This window comes from Macrotis lagotis, chromosome 7, assembly GCF_037893015.1.
Source record: "Macrotis lagotis isolate mMagLag1 chromosome 7, bilby.v1.9.chrom.fasta, whole genome shotgun sequence".
NCBI classification, from domain to species: Eukaryota; Metazoa; Chordata; class Mammalia; order Peramelemorphia; family Peramelidae; genus Macrotis; species Macrotis lagotis.
In genome coordinates, this window is record NC_133664.1 from 197,411,512 (window position 1) to 197,429,869 (window position 18,358).

At 39.7% G+C, this 18,358-nt stretch overlaps 1 protein-coding gene across 1 annotated transcript; it reads right to left on the bottom strand.

Annotated features, from left to right (window-relative positions):
* Positions 1 to 2,360: 2,360 nt before the first annotated feature.
* Positions 2,361 to 16,602, bottom strand: NECAP1 (NECAP endocytosis associated 1). The gene is made up of 8 exons (XM_074194381.1): positions 16,458 to 16,602; positions 9,745 to 9,845; positions 9,317 to 9,421; positions 8,147 to 8,228; positions 7,694 to 7,802; positions 7,426 to 7,609; positions 6,379 to 6,496; positions 2,361 to 5,974 (listed from the first exon to the last, which is right to left on the bottom strand). The coding sequence occupies exons 1-8, from the start codon at positions 16,550 to 16,552 to the stop codon at positions 5,926 to 5,928; spliced, it is 843 nt and encodes a 280-aa protein (XP_074050482.1). The 5' UTR covers positions 16,553 to 16,602; the 3' UTR covers positions 2,361 to 5,925.
* Between the last annotated feature and the right edge of the window lie 1,756 nt (positions 16,603 to 18,358).

Here is an 18,358-nt window from a genome sequence, read left to right on the forward strand (position 1 = left end):
ACAAACAGAATTCTAAGAGGTAGAGTTGAAAAGGAAGAAAATACCAGGTTTAAGGGGCAGCTCATGGAAAGGAAGGAACTGCAAGCAGCGCAGTTTGGCTAGAACACTCATAGAATGTAAAGGGAAGCAATGTATAACAAGTCTATCCTGTTAGAGTGTGAGCTCCTTGATGAAGGAATGGGCCTAGAACACGGATGTAGCCTACAAAGGGGTATGTCACAGATGAGAATCTGAAGGTGAGAAGGACTGGTCAGACAGACAAGAAATCCGAGAGAGAGAAGTATCATAAAAATCAAGAGAACAGGGGCAGTTAGGTGGCAAAGTGGATAGCACCAGCCCTGGAGTCAGGAGGACCAGAGTTCAAATCTGTGCTCAGACGTTTAATAATTGCTGTGTGGCTTTCAGCAAGTTACTTAACCCCACTGCCTTAAAATTTAAAAAAATAAAATAAGAATCAAGAGAACAATATCCAGAAAGAGGAAGTAGGTAAGAGACAAATACTGAAAACGGTAATAACTGGTATTTCTATAGTATCTTTAGTTTGCAGATCACTTTACAAATAGCTCATTTATCTCATAACAACCCTGAGAGCAGGTCCTCATTTTACAAATGAGAAAATTGAGGCAGACAGAGGTTAAGTGACTTCCCCAAGGTCACACACATAGTGTGTATGAAGTTGATTTGAATTCAGGTCTTCCTGATCCCAGGTTCAGTGTTCTATCCACTAAGCATGGAAATGGGGGGGGGGGGGGGGGATACAAAGGTTGAAGTTAAGAGGGCCCTGCCCACAAATTTACATCCTAATAGAGGAGACAACATATACATACATTGGTACCTGTTTTCAGCAGGTTTTTCCCTGCAGCAGGAAGGCTGGACTGAAGAACTACAGAAGCCAAGAACTTTTGAACTGGTCCAGTCCAAGGGCTAGACACAAGACAATGGTGGGATTGCAAGTTGAGGATTCTACTACCCCAAAGTGAACATAATCATGGCTGTTGGAACCTTTTATGACTCGTGGATCTACTTTAAGAGTGATCTTCATGAGCAGAACCAGAAGAACATTATAACAGCAACATGAGGGTGATGGTCAACCATAATGGACTTGCTCATTCCATCAGTGGAATCAGGCACAATTTGGGGGCATCTGCAATGGAGAATACCATCTGTATCCAGAGAAAGAATTGTGGAATTTGAACAAAGACCAAAGACTATTACCTTTAATTTAAAAAAAAAAACCTTTATTATGTAATTTTGCTCTTATACTTCATGTTTCTTCCTTAAAGGATATTTCTCCCTCATCACATTCAACTTAGATCAATGCATACCATGGAAACAATGTAAAGACTAACATACTGCCTTCTGGGGGTGGTTGTAAAATTCAAAATAAATTCTTTCTAAAATGAAAGAGTGATCTTCCTGAACTGAACTTCTGTTTGCCTGAATGTACCTGCCTCACATTGGGATCTAGTGAATTTATCCACTTTCCACCTCCTCCCACTAGGCTGCAAAGCCAAATGATTGAGGGGGACAATCTTCTTTCACTTCTATGCCACCTAAACATTCATTTGTTTAGGAGAAGATGAAACATATCTTACAGAGCTGACATAAGGTTTGTTAAGTAATTTGCCTGGGATCACATTGCCAGTATGTGTCAGAAGCTAATCTTGAATGAGATGCTCTTCATGCTAAGGTTGGCTCTGGACACACTATACTGCCTCTTACATTTTTCAAATTGTAAATTTAGCTCTATGTGCCAATTTTAATACTATTGTACATTTGGTTTTTTAGTGATAGCTAAATACATACATACATACATATATCTATATTACATATGATTCACAAATAAAACAAATGAATAGGGCTAACAGAGAAAGCATCAGAACTTTTATCCCTGACTCAGGTCAAATCATTTTTGTTTCCTTTGCCCATCTACAAGAGAGAATTTACTTTTAAACAGACCTATGATTTCATCGTATCCTCCCACTCCCAATTCAGATCAATAATTGTTCTACAATTTGGTCCTATAGAATTGCCTGGAGCATTACCAGGCAACGTGACTTGCACAAAGTTGGCATGTATCAGAAAACCAATGGTTGTCCTGGCTCTAAGGCCAATTTTCAATTCACTATGCCATGCTGCCTCTGAAATAGGGAGACTTATGCTAAGGAAATAACAGTAGTATTCATTTATTATAGATGAATAAGAGAAAAAATTTTTAAAGTCACTCTGAAAGCACAAAGAATGATTTGCCAACATTAAGACTACTTAGCAGGTAATTAGGTAGTGCAGTAGAAACAGCATTAGCCCTGGAGTCAGGTAGACCAGAGTTCAAATATGACCTCAAATGATCAAAGGATATGCAAAGGCAATTTACAGATGAGGAAATCAAAGCTATCCATAGTCACATGAAAAATTGTTCTAAATCACTACTTATTATAGAAATGTAAATTAAAGTATCTCTGAGATACCACCTCATACCTCTCAGACTGGCCAATATGACCAGAAAGGACAATGATCAATGTTGGAAAGGATGTGGGAAATCTGGGACACTAATGCATTGTTGGTAGAGCTGTGAACTTATCCAACCTCTCTGGAGAGCAATTTGGAATTATGCCCAAAGAGCAACAAAAACGTGCATACCTTTTGATCCAACAATACCACTACTAGGTCTATATCCTGAAGTGACTATGAAAAAGGGTAAAAACATCACTTGGACAAAAATATTCATAGCAGCCCTGTTTGAGATGGCAAAGAATTGGAAATTAAGTGAATGTCCTTCAATTGGGGTTGGCTTAACAAACTGTGTCATGGAACACTATTGCTCTATTAGAAACCAGGAGGGATGGGAATTGAGAGAAGCCTGGAAGAATTTGCATGAACTGATGCTAAGCGAGATGAGCAGAACCAGAAAAACACTATACACCCTAACAGCAACATGGAAGTGATGATCAACCTTGATGGGCTTGCTCATTCCATCAGTGCAACAATCAGGGACAATTTGGGGCTATCTGCGATGGAGAATACCATCTGTATCCAGAGAAAGAATTGTGGAGTTTGAACAAAAACCAAAGACTATTACTTTTAATTTAGGGGAAAAAAACTGTTATATTATGTAATATTGCTATCTCTTATACTTTATTTTTCTTCCTTAAGGATATGATTTCTCTCTCATCACATTTAACTTAGATCAATGTATACCATGGAAACAATGTAAAGGGTAACAGACTGCCTTCTATGGGGGGTAGGGGGAAGATTAGGGGAAAAACTGAAAAACTCAAATAAAACCTTTCTTAAAAAAAGAAAGACCTTAGACTTTTACTATATGTATGATCCTGGGAAAGTCACCTAACCCCAACTACTTCCCCGCAAAAAACGCCTCAGCTTCTAAAGACAATTCCAAGAATTGAAAAGATCTTTTACATACTGGTAACAGCATCTCAAGGTTTGAAGAGGAAAATACTTACTGGGATTTTTATTATTTGTTTTGTTTTGATTTGAATTTTTTTTTATTTTTAGATTTTTCAAGGCAATGGGGTTAAGTGGCTTGCCCAAGGCCACACAACTAGGTAATTATGAAGTGTCTGAGGCTGGATTTGAACCCAGGTTTATTTGTTAAAAAAATTCATCATTGATATAGTGGTGAATTTTAAAAAAGAATTAGATATCAGGAAACATGGGTTTTACCCCTAGAACAAATCACAACAAATTTATCTAGGTCTCAAATTTTTCATCTATAAAGTGAAGGAGATTATAGTAGTAGGTGAACTCTACAGATCCTATAGCTCTAAAATGTAAACTTGCACCCTGTAGGGAACAAAGAAGTAGTTGAGATGTGGTCAAGAAAACTCAGATTGTACTAAGAGAAAAAAAGAGTCGCTCATAGATGATAAAAATCAAATACAGGAAGGCTTCAAAGAACTAGGCCAAAGCATTATTGCTTTATATAAACCTATTCCCAATATCTGAAAAAGTCTAATGAGTTTCTTGAGAAATAAACACAATTCTGAAGTGCTTCTACATTGTCAAGAAGGCTTAGAGTTAATAAATGAGTCAATAAGGCAAATCAAAGCTGAAACAGACACCACCCTTTTCTATATTTTAATTACCATTATTGCACCAATACACCTTAATGTTTTATACACATATATCTTTTTTTTTCAGTTTTGCAGCAATTTGAATACATAATATATTATCATCTTGGGGAATACAAAGAAAGAACAGAAAAGATGAGAAAGAGGCTCCCAATGATTAACCACTAGTGATTCTCCATATTTTCCTTTAGTGTTTTCCATTTGAAATGAAAAAAGGACCTTCCATAGTTCAACAAGTGCACAACTGTTTGTTACATAGAACAAGGGGGGGAAAAAGACAAAAATAAACATAAGATTTCAGAGATAGAGACTATGATAGGTATTTCCAGATTGAATTCAAAGGTTTTTCATCCAGATTAAAAAGAGAGACCCGATGGTAAATAAAAAAAAAGGAATGATACTTTATCATAATAAATCCTCCCCCATCATAATTAGCTCCTTAACAGAAACAAATGAGAATGTCCTTTCCTTTAATAAAGGAAATTCTCTTCACAGCATTGTGAGGAGGAAAGAGAAATTTAAAAAAAAAACCCAACAACAACAAACCCTCAAACTTTGTTCTGCTAGTCCTCTGGGAAAATGCTATTAAAGCCTTCACTTTTCAAAACTTGTCCAACAGCTGTAATTATGTTCTACTGAGCTTTCTTTATAAATGGTAGGTACAGGCATAGCAATAATCCCTGCTTGAAGAGCTGAGTACAGGAGATGAATTTCTACAGTTCAAAGGGCCAGGCTTTAGGAGAAATGGGCAGAAAAAACATACGTGGTCCCACAAAACACTGCAGGTCAGACACAGGTACCAAGGAAGGAAGGGAACATTATACCATCACCTGCAAGAGGACTAAGCATTCTGTACTTCCCCATGCACAGATCTGACTCTCTCAATTCTAGGGCATACAAAAGGCAAAAGAAGGAGAATAGTCTTGCTTCAAATGAAGCAACTAGATGGGGCTATAGGAACTTAACACCTACTAATGGGCAAACTGGGAAAACAGTCACACAAAAGTCTTACCCTGGTCAGAGACATTGCCCTGGAGAAAAAACACAAGGTGATAGAGCAAATGGCACCAACACAACCCTCTTCTCAAAGGGAGAGACGTGTAAACATAGAAGAGGGCAATGGAGTTGCTCCCAGTACTGTCATTTCCCAACTGAGATTAGTAAGAAGAGAATATAGCAGAAAGTGGGGAGCAAGAGCTTCCTTCACTCATCTATCTACATAGATTCACACTCACCTTTCACCACTCATTTTGTAAACACACAGGTCTGAAATTAATCTCAGACAACTCTATCCCAACTTGAAGCCCTGGGATAAAGAAGATAGTGATGGAGTCAGCTATCTCCTAACATCTATTCCCAAAGAAGTCCCTTTGATTGCAAAAACCAAATGGAGCTGCAAAAAATTTTATACCTATCTACTGTGTTACTTTGAGAGGAAGGCCATTCAAGCCTACCCTGCCACAATGCCACCAAAAAAGGGCAATAGGCCAGCAGATAGCCTTGGAGAAGGGTAAGGAATTAAAAAGGGGAGAGCTGAGCAACTGTGAGTATAAGTAAATTCCCCTTGAAATAAAGACCCTGGCCCTACTGTATACTCAGTCCCAAGTGGGCTCCCACCCACCTCTCAGCCTTGTTAGGCAGCAGGAGATGCTCCCTGGGCTGTACAGCAGTGATAAACAGTAGGGAGGTACATAAACCAACTCTTGACCACAATCGGAAAGCTTTTTTAAAAGACTGTCCAGGAGTTTCCGTTCTGGAGAAGGTGGATTTTCTCAATTCCCTCCTCTAATTGGTGCCCTTGAATTCTCTTGGTCTTCAAGTTTATCCCTGCTGCTCAGAACTGGACCCAGTTGGATGGCTGTGGTGTCTGGTTTGGAACAGAGCTGCATTCCAGGAGACAAGAAAAAGAAAGCCAGGAAAATAACATTCAGAAAAAAGCTACCTAATTATTTACTCCCAATAATTCCCCCAAAATTTCAACTTAGTGTTCCAAGGAAATCTAATGAATTAATACAATGATCCTTTCTGTGAAAAAAAAAAATTTAAAAACTATACTCATACCTTACACCCAGATTCCTTGGTCTACTATGTACAACATCCTCATGCTCCTCTCTTATTTTGCCAAGTCCCATCTTTGCCAAGGGCATCCAACCTGAGAGCAATCAAGCTAATCCTGTTTCTCTGCTTAGGGCTTTCATATAACTACATATATTTCACTCCTGAATTTCTACTCCTGTCCTTCCACCCCTTAGTCCTTGCTAAGAGTAAACTTCTCCCTGACTATTACCTGGTTGCAGTACTGAAGTCTCCCCATAGATCAGTAACAGCAGAAGTAGGAGCAGGAACAGGAGCAGGTGCTGGTGTATTTGAGACAGGAACAGGAGAATCAAAGTCTAACAGGATATCTGAGCCCAAAGCAAGGGAAGGAAGAAGATAAAGAAAAAGACAAAAATTTTAAAGTTGAAAAGAAATGGGAGAAATTAACTAGTCTATTTCAAAGTTCTCAAAAAGTCCAAATACCCAATCCATCCTTTTTTCCTCCCCTGGCCTCCTATGGAGGAAAAAAAAGAATCATCCTATATACTCCATTAATAACAATAACTCAATCTTATTTGGTATATTAACATTTTTTAAAGCATATATATCACAACAGCCCTGGGAGATAAACAGGATAAGAATCATAATCCCAGATGAAGAAATTAAAGTTCAGAGAGGATATAAAGGTAATGAAGTGGCAGATCGAGGACAAGAACTTGAGTCTCTGGACAATCCTCTTATCATGTAACCAATGTAAAGAAAAGCAGGGTCCAGAAGATTATTAGATTTCTTGGGTTATTAACTCCTAATTCTCAGATTTTAGGGCCAGTTTTTTTCCCCCCTTATTGCAGGATCCTCAATTTAAAGAAATGGAGTAGTGAAGAAAAGAAAGGCAAAGATCCTTGTCACTATTCACTTTCTAAAGGGGTCATGAGAATATCTTTATATTTACTCCAATTTCCTAAATCATGAAATGATCATGGAACCAACCCTAAAGTCTCCTGAAATGTAACTTTTTCTAACTTTTACTAAGAACTATTCAATGCCAACGAACCTTCTGGGTACCATGTTCTTGAACCCATCAAAAAAGGCTGATTCCTTAGCAAAAATGGAACTACCCTGGAAGCCTGAAGATGACAAGATCTACTTTGCAGTGCCCATTTCCAGAGCCATTTAAGTTCCTTTAGGTCAGACAGAAAAGTCTACACCCACACACCAAACTCCCAAGACACAAGAATATGACGCAGATAAAACAGAAGAGGCTAATTTTCAATATGAAAGATAAAGAGGGATTTACCTGCATCACTGCCACCGTGGTTGGCTTTCTGGATGGGAGGTGGAGTGACATGATTAGCAATAGGTACTGAAGAAGAAGGGGGAGGAATAGTCACTTTGCCCCCGGGTGGAGGTGGCAGCAGGCTCAAGCCCCCAGTTCCTGTAGGTCGAGGCTTAGGGGTTCCTGCTTTCTTTGTTGTAATATTCTAAAAGAGACAGAGTTGCACAAACAGATGGAGAGAAAGGAAGGAAAAACAAGGGTTGGGTCAAAAAAATATATACAAACTTACCCCGATACTCAGTTTGATAGTTTGTCCTTCCTTAAAGCCTAGATCCAACTTGGGACGAGTGTCCATTTCCTGAGATTCTTTGGTGATCTCAGATTCCTGCTTTACCCATCTTCAAAAGAAGGAAAAGGTAGCTAAAGGAATAATAGTAGTTAATTCCCCACCCATAGTTCACAAATAACCTTGATAGAGCTTTCTCTTTCTCATCAAAATTAAAAGTCAAATCCTACAAAGGATAAAAACACAAACCCAAAACTTTAAACAAGCATTCCAAATCCACATTTACAGAAATAGGGGATCAAAATTTAGAATGGATATAAAGTTGTGGACAGTGAGGAAAAACGGAAGATTCTAGATTCACAACAGATGGGGTAATTAATACAAAGCATTCAAGGTAGTAGATGAAAAGAAAACAGAAGGCTATTCTCCCTGATTTAAGAGGCAGGTCACACTCACTTGAAGTGATCTTGCAGAGAAACGTTGAAGTCAAAGGCATCACCCCGATCTGTGAAGCCGATACCAATGAAAGCACTACGTCCTGTAGGAAGGAGGGCAACACTCAGGGCAGAATGTGTCTTCTAAGAGAGACCTTGCTACATGGAAGGCAATTAGCCAACTGCTGAATCTTTCCACTAGCCCCTGCTACATACCCATATCAACTATCACTGCAATGACCAAATCCCCGATTCAAATTTCTAATATGCACTTGAAGTTACTCTACTAAAGTTCTATTCAAATAATTACTCACAACACAGAAATGACCTGACTAAAAAATTTTTGAGTACCAGCTTGCTGGTTAATGGCATCTCTCCTCACCAATGACCAATTACTTAAGATCTAAAGACTCATTATTGGGTTTGCAGCATGCTGATCAATTATTCAGTTATAGTAGCCCTTGAAAAAAATCCCTAAGTCACAGCAAAGTTACAATTAGTACCAGTGAAGGTGTCACATCAATTAAATTATTGATTATTTATCTAGTGAAGGCAGTCTTGTGCTACAAAAGTATTCTAGCAGGATAAGGTCACATCAAACCTCCATATTCTCTTAATAAATAACAGATCTCCTCACTTGAACTAGGAAAGCAAACTAAGTTTCCATCTTATCTACCCATAGTCCTGAGCATAAGAAGAAAATTCTCTTATATATAAAGCAAAAAAAACCAAGATAATAAGCTTCTCATCTATCCTTTACAAACTATAAACAAGACTAACTTATATTTACTACTATCACTTCTCCTATCTCTTCACCATATGTACCTTCAATCTAATATTACCTCCAAACTATTAAAACATGTACATGTATATTCAGAGATTCCCACAAATACTCAGAGAAAAGGAGCTACAAGAGTTGTTCATTTTTGTTAGACCTTCTGATTGATTGATTCAAGCCTGCTTTTGAGGCTTGTCTTGGTCACTGTGCTCATATCTGTGATTTATCAAGATTCCCTTACTCACCAGCAGAAGAAACAATGAAACAAAGGATAATCTCTCAGTATCTCTAATGAGTTAGTAAGGGAGACAAGAAAGTTTGGGTGAGACAGACACAAAGGCACATGAGCCAAGACTGAAATTGATAGTTATTTCTCCCTTAATCCCACCTAAACTCCATTGTTGGCTCCCCTACCAGTGCCATCTTGAATTCGGATCACAAAGTATCGGCTAGAATCTGTCACTGTCTCCACAGCAATGCCAGGATACTGGTCCACTGGTGCCTGTGCAAATAGCTCCCCTAAGGGATTAAAAAGGAGGAAGAAATGAGAGTTATCTTTTGAGCAGATGAGAAGTCTAGCATTCATACTTAAGACAGTTCACAATCAAGACTGCTTCCCTGGGGGTAGCTAAGGTGGAGTGGTGGGTAGAGCACCAGTCCTGGAGAGAGGAGGACCTGAGTTCAAATCTAGCCTCAGACGCTTAGTAATTGCCTAGTTGTGTGACCTTGGGCAAGTCACTTAACCCTATTGCCTTAAAAATAAATTTTTTAAAAAAAGGTTGCTTCCCTAAGCCCCAAATCTAAAGATGCAACTCTGTTAAAGGACCTACTTACTGCATTACCTGATACTTTGTCTTCAAGCTTGATGTAGGCAATCTTCCCTTTGGAAGTGATTCGGAGACGACCAGTCCAATCAGGCTGATCCAGTTTCCAGTCAGATGCCCTGGGATAGGAAAAAGGGGAGCTTCAGGTCCCCTAGCAAAATTCTTTTACAGCTAATATTCCATTATTGCTCCTTAGTACTAGATTTCAAAAAGCTGTATCCCTCTCTATTCTGGTACCTCACTATTCAGTCAACAGAGTGAAGCAACATGGAATCACAGTAAGAAAGGCTGGGATTCTATTACATTCTGAGACACTTGTTAGCTCTGTGATCTTGGGCTCTCTATAAAATAGGGATAATAACTGCTCTTACCTTGTGAGAGTCACTAGGTAATGTATATAGAGCCCTTTGAAAATCTGAAGGTAATATTGAAATGAGTATTATTAGTTATTATTAGTAGTAGTATTGTTATTATTAGTAGTTAGTATTATTAGTAATTAGTATTATTACCACTACTACTATTATTACTCCAAAGTGAAACTTCCCTAGAAACCACAATTACTTAGGACCTGAGGAAGTATATAAGGCACAGCATCATCAACTAAGATCTGAAAAGGCCCTTAGAAAAGGCCCCTTCTAACCCCCTCATGTTACATATCAGATAACTGAATGAAGTAATGTTAGTAAAGGCAACATTTGAACTCAGATTCTTAGACTGCTAAATCCATTAGTATTTCCATTGCATTAAGTACCTCCACAAAATAATTTCATTAGATTAAAAACATTATCAAATATCTTGATAATAGTTCATAGAAAGTGCTTTATGTATTTATATATAGCGCTTTTCCTACAACAACACTGCAAATCTTGGAGGGTAATAATCATTATTTCCATTAATACACATGGAAATCAAAGACTGGTTTGTCCAAGGACATATAGGCAATAGGACTCAGAAATATGATTTAAACATGTCTCCTGACTCCAAGTCTATCACTGTTTCTATTCATCCTGCTTTGCCTCTCTTACTACAATATTTTATTAAATTAAAATACTCTATAAAAAAGCCTTCATAAGTGTCTATCCACTTAAGAGTTAATCTCTAGAATAAAGATGTTGTTGTGAGATAATTTTGAGTCATGTTGCAACTCTACACAAAAAAACTTTTTTTTTTGGAAAAAGCTATTCTTAATATTTAATACAACTTAATTTTTTTTTTTTACTATTTGTCTTTTCAGGTTTTATTTTATTTTTTAGCCAAGGTGGAAAAAGGGACCAAAGGTTATTAGAAATTTAAATACTCAACAGTTGGAGAATGGAAAGGTAACAGTGGGAGTCAAATAAGACAGAATGTCTGAAAAGAAATAAGATAAACTTAAAAAGCTAGAGGAAAAAACAAATAAAACAAAAAAGTTACTAAATATTACAACCCTTAAACAATATCCCACTCTGATCCATTGTAATTTTCATCTAAGTAAAATTTAATGTTTAATAAAGCAATTTATTTTAACAAATTCTTTAAGACACAGTTTTAACCTATAAGTATCATATAAAACTTAGCTATTTGTACCAGTTTATAAATTATTCATTCAATGAATCATCAAATATTATTTCCTATATACAAGATAATATACTGCTATTGGAGACACAAAGATTTTATGCTCTTCCCCATGAAGCTTAAACTTTTTAAATAAATACACAGAAGAGTATAAATGGGTCAAATAAAAATTCACAATGTTTTGGAATATCTGAGGAAAGATTGAGAAACAAGATACTAATAGTTCTGAGAAGGAAGACTTTATGGACAAAGCAAGCATAGTGCCTTGAACCTAAACATTAATAAACATTTACTGAAAACTGAAATGCTGAAAGATGGAATTTGGGGGAGGGGGAAGTTGAATTTCAGGTATTTCAGCTTATTCAATTGTCTGAAAATGAGACAAAGTAGGTCAGATTTGGGGAAAGGTTAAAATAAAAGGTGAATAAGGGGAAGATGTTATTGACATTCAGTCTTATCCAACTCTCCATGACTCCATTGGGAGTTTTCCTGGCAAAGATATTGAAGTGATTATCATTAGGCCTCTGTGCTCTCCAGAAGTATCAGCATTGGAATGACTAGTATGGGAGATGCTAAAGCTGGTATATCATTCATTATGGAAGGGTGAAGACTGCTACTTCTGGCAAGGAAGATAAAAGCACCCACCCCAGAGCAGGTTTGTAACTTTTCCTCTAGCTTTCTCCCCAGAGCTTTCATTTAGGCCTTATTCTTTCCTCCTCTGGCAAGGAAGATAAAAGCACCCACCCCAGAGCAGGTTTGTAACTTTTCCTCTAGCTTTCTCCCCAGAGCTTTCATTTAGGCCTTATTCTTTCCTCCTCCTCCTCCTCCTCCTCCTCCTCCTCCTCGCCTCCCTGACCATCACCACCTCTGTCCCCCACTCCATCCTTTCAACTATCCAAGTAAATAAACAGCTGATCCATTGATTTATCTCATCCTTAACTTCTCCACTGATCTCCTTCAAGAGAAAAAAAAGATGATGAAAGAAGGGCTTCTTGAGAACTATGTAGGAAAATGGGGAGGTCAATAGTGTCAACAGCTGCAGAGAGATCACAGAGAGTGAGGGAAAAGGAAAGGCCATGAAATTTAGCAGTTAATAGATCATTGGTAATCTTAAGAGAAAAGATTTTCAGCTCATTTCAGAACATTCACTGAAGTCAAAAGCCAAATTGCAGGTGGTAAGCAATCTGGCAAAGTGAACACAAATAATCAATGAAAGGGAGGAGACATATAGAAAAATGTCTTAAGGAATGATTTACAGTGGGTTAAAGCTGAGCAGGTCTGATGACAGCAGGGAAAGTATCAATCAACTAAGTCAAAAGAAAGTGAAGAAATGATTCCTAGGGAAACCTTTAGAGGGCATAAGAAACAGTAAACAAGGGGTTAATCTCAGCAAAAAGAACAGCTCCCTCATCCTCTTAAACTGGACCAAAGGAACAAAGGATGGATAATGATAAGGGAGAAACAAACTTACAAGGTCCAGTCTTTATCTTCTTCCAGTTAAGGAGACAAGATCATAAGCTAAGAGGGGAGTGGGATGGCATTAAATAATTTAAAGAGAAAGTAAAAGTTGTGGAATAGTCAAAGTGGGGACTCTAATACTAACACTGCTGCACGACAGAAAGGGACCAATTCAGTTTGGATAACATTTATTTGTTGTGGACCCATCTGACATAGTTGCCTTCCTTCAGCAGTGAATGTCAGCAGAAGAACAGAGAAGGTGGACAGATGGTAGGATGACAGAGATTTGGAGCCTTGACAAGATATGAGTAGTGGAAAAAACAAGGAGGCATAAGTGTCAAGGTTGGAGTCCATCGATGATCTGGTTCTCCATAGGATCCAATGCTATGAAGTGAAGAAAAGCTAGAATATGAATAATGGAATAGAACATGAAGGAACAGAAATCATGATGAAAACAAAGCATAGTTTTAAAAGGAATTAGGGTAGAGGAGATATGGAAGTAAAGGAGATGGTGATCAGGAAAAAGTAATTTTACAGTTTATGTGGGGGAGGGGATTTTGGTGATGTGCATTCAAAAGGTTGATGAACTAGGCAGCCAGGTGTTTGATGAAAAATCAGTGTGAATAGTGAAATTCTAAAAATAATGGCAGAGTTTGGGGTACAAAAAAAATCAATCAGCAAGTATCTATTAAGCACTAGGCACTAGGAAATCTTAATTTCTCCAAATGGCACCTGGAAAGATTAATAGGACAGAAAAATGTCTAGAATGCCCACATATATCAGCTTATTAATTCTAAGTTTTTCCCTCTTTTCATCCTCTTCAAGGGTAAGAAAGCCCATCAAGCCCATTCAGGGCTGGCCTGAACAGTAACAATTATTAAAGACAAATTATTATCAGTCATTCAGGTGAAAAACTTTTCGTATTTATTAAAACAAGTAGGAAGATTATTCAGTTTCTTTCTATGTAGATTATAAATAGTAAATACATATATACTTTCAAAAGTCTATCTTTCCCTTTGATATCAAAAGCTCAAAATAAATGTAATTCACTCTTTGGATTTAGATGGACCATCAGTTCCAAACCCACATGATCGATCCCTGCCTCTTGATGTTTTCTTGAAGAATATCAGAAAAGACTTTATCACATGCCTTATGCTTGGGAAAAGATTAAATAAAAAATAAAATACAGAGAAGTTAAATAAAGAGAAGAGTGACTGATAACAAAATCCCTTTTGTATAATGAAGTGATTCTAATAAGCTGAAAGGTGCAAAAAGACAATGACAGGTAATGACAGGAGGAAAAAAATTAAAGAATACTTTTAAGAGTGGTGCAGGGGAAGGCAGTATGGTTAACATAGGGATATAAGATAAGGAATACAATGGGTCAAGATGACTTTCAAGTCATCAGATAGAAGATAAGAACTTAATACCTCATCTTCTCTAGAAAGTCCTAAACCATGCCAAAGTAGCCAAACTATCCTCATATACATTTATTATTCTGTCAATAAAAATCATTTAAATGCTTATTCATGTTCATGTTGGGTGCCTATGTCTATAAACAATTTAAGGAGGGAAGAGTTACTTTTTGCTGACACTATATGAATCTTCTAGGTCTCATTCTGGGTTAGGAATCATCAATTAAGAAAAGTATTATGGAGGGGCAGCTAGGTGGGGTAGTGGATAAAGCACCGGCCTTGGAGTCTGAAGTACCTGGGTTCAAATCTGGTCTCAGATACTTAATAATTACCTAGCCGTGTGGCCTTGGGCAAGCCGCTTAACCCCATTTGCCTTGCAAAAAAACCTAAACAAAAAAGTATTATGGGGCAGCTAGGTGGTGCAGTGGATAGAGCACCAGCCCTGGAGTCAGGAGGACCTGAGTTCAAATTTTACCTCGAATGCTTAATAATTGCCTGGCTGTGTGACCTTGGGCAAGTCACCTAACCTCATTGCCTTAAATTTTTAAAAAAGAGGTATCATGGTAAAATGAAAATGAAATGAAACAAAACCTGGGTTTGATTTGATTGATAGGCTTTGATTCTTATTAGCTGTGTTACCATAGGCAACTTTTCTGACCCTTATTTTTCTCATGTAAAATGTGGATAATAACACTCATACAACCTACTTCACAGGGTTGGTGAGGGAGGGGAAGACTTGTAAATCTTAAAATACTGTATAAAGGTGAGTTATAATGGTGATGATTAATGTAATGATGAGGGGAGGGGGGGGGGAAAGGGAGAAAAGGAACACTGACAATAAGGAACAGAAAAAGTTAAACTAGGAAATGCCATGGGAGAAAAGACCCAGTTATATTTTTGGTCAGAAAGAAAGAACATTCAGGGTAAGTCACCTCATAAAAAGAGGAAACTGAAACTGAATGAAGAAGAAATCAGGGCTGTCAGAAGAAAAAAAATAACACTTTTTTATGATCAGTTGAAACAATAACAATTTTTTTATTATTAGAAAACAAAATTCAGGAGGTACAGTATAATTATTGCTGAATTCAGAAAACTAATGGCAAAGTATGGGATCAGATAAGGAAATGGGTGACAACACAGGAAAATGGGAAGAAAAAGGAAAAAGAGTAAACCAGACTATGAAGATAATGTCAGGGGGGTTAGGAGGCTTTTATTTTTATACTTAATATCGTCAAGCCTAGGTAGGTGCTGAACAAATACTTGTTGATTTATTGAAAACACTAGAGTTGGGGTGTCTAGGTGGCAAAGAGGAGTCAGGAGTACCTGCGTTCAAATCCAGCCTCAGACAATTATTACCTAGTTGTGTGGCCTTGGGCAAGCCACTTAACCCCATTTGCCTTGCAAAAAACTAAAAAAAAAGGAAAAAACAAAAAAAAACAATAGAGTTAATTGGAGAGGAGGGAGGAAGGAGAAAAAAGTTTGAAAAGGAATAGAAAAAAAAAGGAAAAAACAAAAAAGCTGGGAGAGGAAACCAGTATTTCAGGGGTGGGGGCTGTTTTTAACCTGGGAGCTCATCACTGAGGTTCTGGCTCTTAAAGCTTGATAAATGCTTATTGATTGACCAAGGAACAAGCCGAATGGATGTAAAGAAGGGTATGAAGTTGGCGATGGCAATGATAGGAGGGGGAATCCAGAGGTGGCATGGGAGGATGAGAGACAGTGATATTCCTTGTTGGGGTGAGGGGACAGAAAAGCAATGCGAGATGGTGATGAAGCTCCAGAGATGGGATGGGAAATGGGGAGGGGGGGAGTTTCTAACAACAATCCCGGGGATGGAAAGGTAAATTCAAAAATGGGAGGGGGGGGGGTCCCAGGGGTAGGATGAGAAATGGAAACGGATGAAGGGGAGAACAGTGTTCCCAGCAAGAACTATCTGAACCGGTGGGCTGACAGGAAGAAGCAATATTAGCTATAAGAACGTTTATATAGTGCTTTTTTAAGTTTGCAAAGTGTTTTTACCTGAGATAAGGCAGGAGCAAGGTCTGAATGAGGGCCGGCTGACAGGTGTTCTGGGGGGTGGGGCGGGGGTTCTTTTGGGGGTCTAACTGGAGGTAGAATGAGGATCCCCCCGGGGGAGGGGTGGAAGGGGCCCGGAGGAGGGCAGGGATCTAGATGGAGGGGAAGTGTCGGGGGGGGGGGGGGACCGGCTGCGCCGAGGCGGGCAGGAGGTGGCAGCAGGATGGGGGGCGGCGCAGGGGGCAGCAGGATGGCAGGCGGGCCTGCGGTGAGGGGGCGCCGCCCTACCTGTAGCCGCGGTTGGAGGTCCGCGGCGGGATGCGGTAGACGCTGATCTCGGGCTTCACGCACAGGATGGACTCGTACTCCGCCTCAGCCGCCATCTTGGATCCGCTCTCCCAGTCTCGGGCCGGAGGGAGTACGGGGAGGCCGGAGACCGGCGCGGGGGCGGGGGGAGGGAGCGAGGGCAGTGACGTCACCCGCGACGTCCTGTGCGTCACTTCCGCCCGGCGACGCTGGAACTCCCGGGAGCCCCCAACAGACCTTTCGGTGTCGCAAGGCGCGGTCGCCATATTGAAGCCCGGAGCGGGGCGGGGAGCGGCCATGCGGACACGGGCAAATCCGCCTTTCCGATTCGGAAACGGCGTTAGCTTGGAGGGGTCGTATTGCGTTTTGGCAAAGGGTTGAGGGAGGGCGGCGCCCCGGCTCTGAACTTTGAACTTTGACCCGTGTGCCCGCCGCGGGGCGCGAAGGAAGAGCCCTTTGTGGAACGTCGCCAAGTTAGGCGGATGTGTAAATACGGACCGGCGCCCTTCCAAATTCAGTCTCTTGCCTTAAAGAAGGTGGGAAGGAAATAAGTACTTCTCTCCCGTGCCACTGGCAGTAGGTGCCCTCAGTATGCCCCTTTTACTTTTGAGGAAGCGGAGGCAGGGATAAGTGACGTCACACAACCGGGGCCTGCGGAGGTCCGCTTGGAATGGAGATCTTCCCGCCTCCGAGCCCCATCCTCATCCTCATCCATCCCCATCGCTGCCTTTTCGGAAAACAAGCCTTTCCCGGGTCTTTTCCACATCTTTCAAATGGCAAAATTCTCTCTAGATTTTTGGTTTGCCCACGATCACACACAGCTAAGGTCTGAGATGGAGATTGGAACTCGGGTCCTCAATTCGATTCCACAATCTTGAACCACCTACTGAGTAATCCAAAAACACTTAAGATTAATTGAGTGTGGCAGCCCCCCCCCCCTCAAGGTGTTTACAGTCTCCCGGGAGAGATACACCAAAACATACACACCAAAACCAATGCGTACAAATTAAGTTATATAGGGATGGATAGGAAATAATCAACAGAGATGGGCTGGGGAAGGCTTCCAGCAAAAGCCAGGGAGCTCATTCCAAGCATAATGTCCAAGCATAATGAGGCGACTTGTTTGTGGGAAAGCCAGGAGGACCCTGTTGCTGATGGAGGAGGAGACTAGGGGAGTAAGATGTAAGAAGACTGCAGAGGGATAGGGATTGCACCTGAGAGTTCTTTGGTTTCAAAGAAACTACCAATGCAGAACAGCAAGTTCTTCTTTTCTGGAATTTATTGTGCAGTTTGAGAGTTTCCTAGAGATTAAAAGATTTACTCAGGATCGAGTTAATGTCCCTAGACAAGACTTGGTGGTTTCAAATCCAGCTGTGTATCTATTACTAGGGTTTTGGGGAATAAAGAAAAAAAAATTTTTAAAAAGTCTCTACCTGAAAGGAACTGTTCTGAGAGGTGGTACAATGTATTCACAAGTGCACAGTGGATAGAGCGCTGACCTTGGATTCAGGAGGACTGGAGCTGGAATCCAACCTCAGACACTTGGAACTTATTGTGTGACCTTGGACTGAAGTACAATATCAATGTTTGTGAAATTCCTGTATAGAAAGGGGTCCCTGACATCCTTCTCGGCCCCGAGAAATTCCTTAGAAATATAACTTTGGGTCTGAAATATAACTTTGGGTGCCTTTGGGTCTGAAAATAGTCTGATTGGACCCAAGGGATCATGGATATACCATAAAATCGTCTAAAGATTTACAAAGCACCCTTGTTAGCCTGATTATCTTGCTTTATCTGTCAGATTCCTGCTTCCTCCCAGGACTGCCTCCCCTTCCCCAGATGCAACTGGAACCATAAGATAGTAAAGTTGACTCCCTCAAACT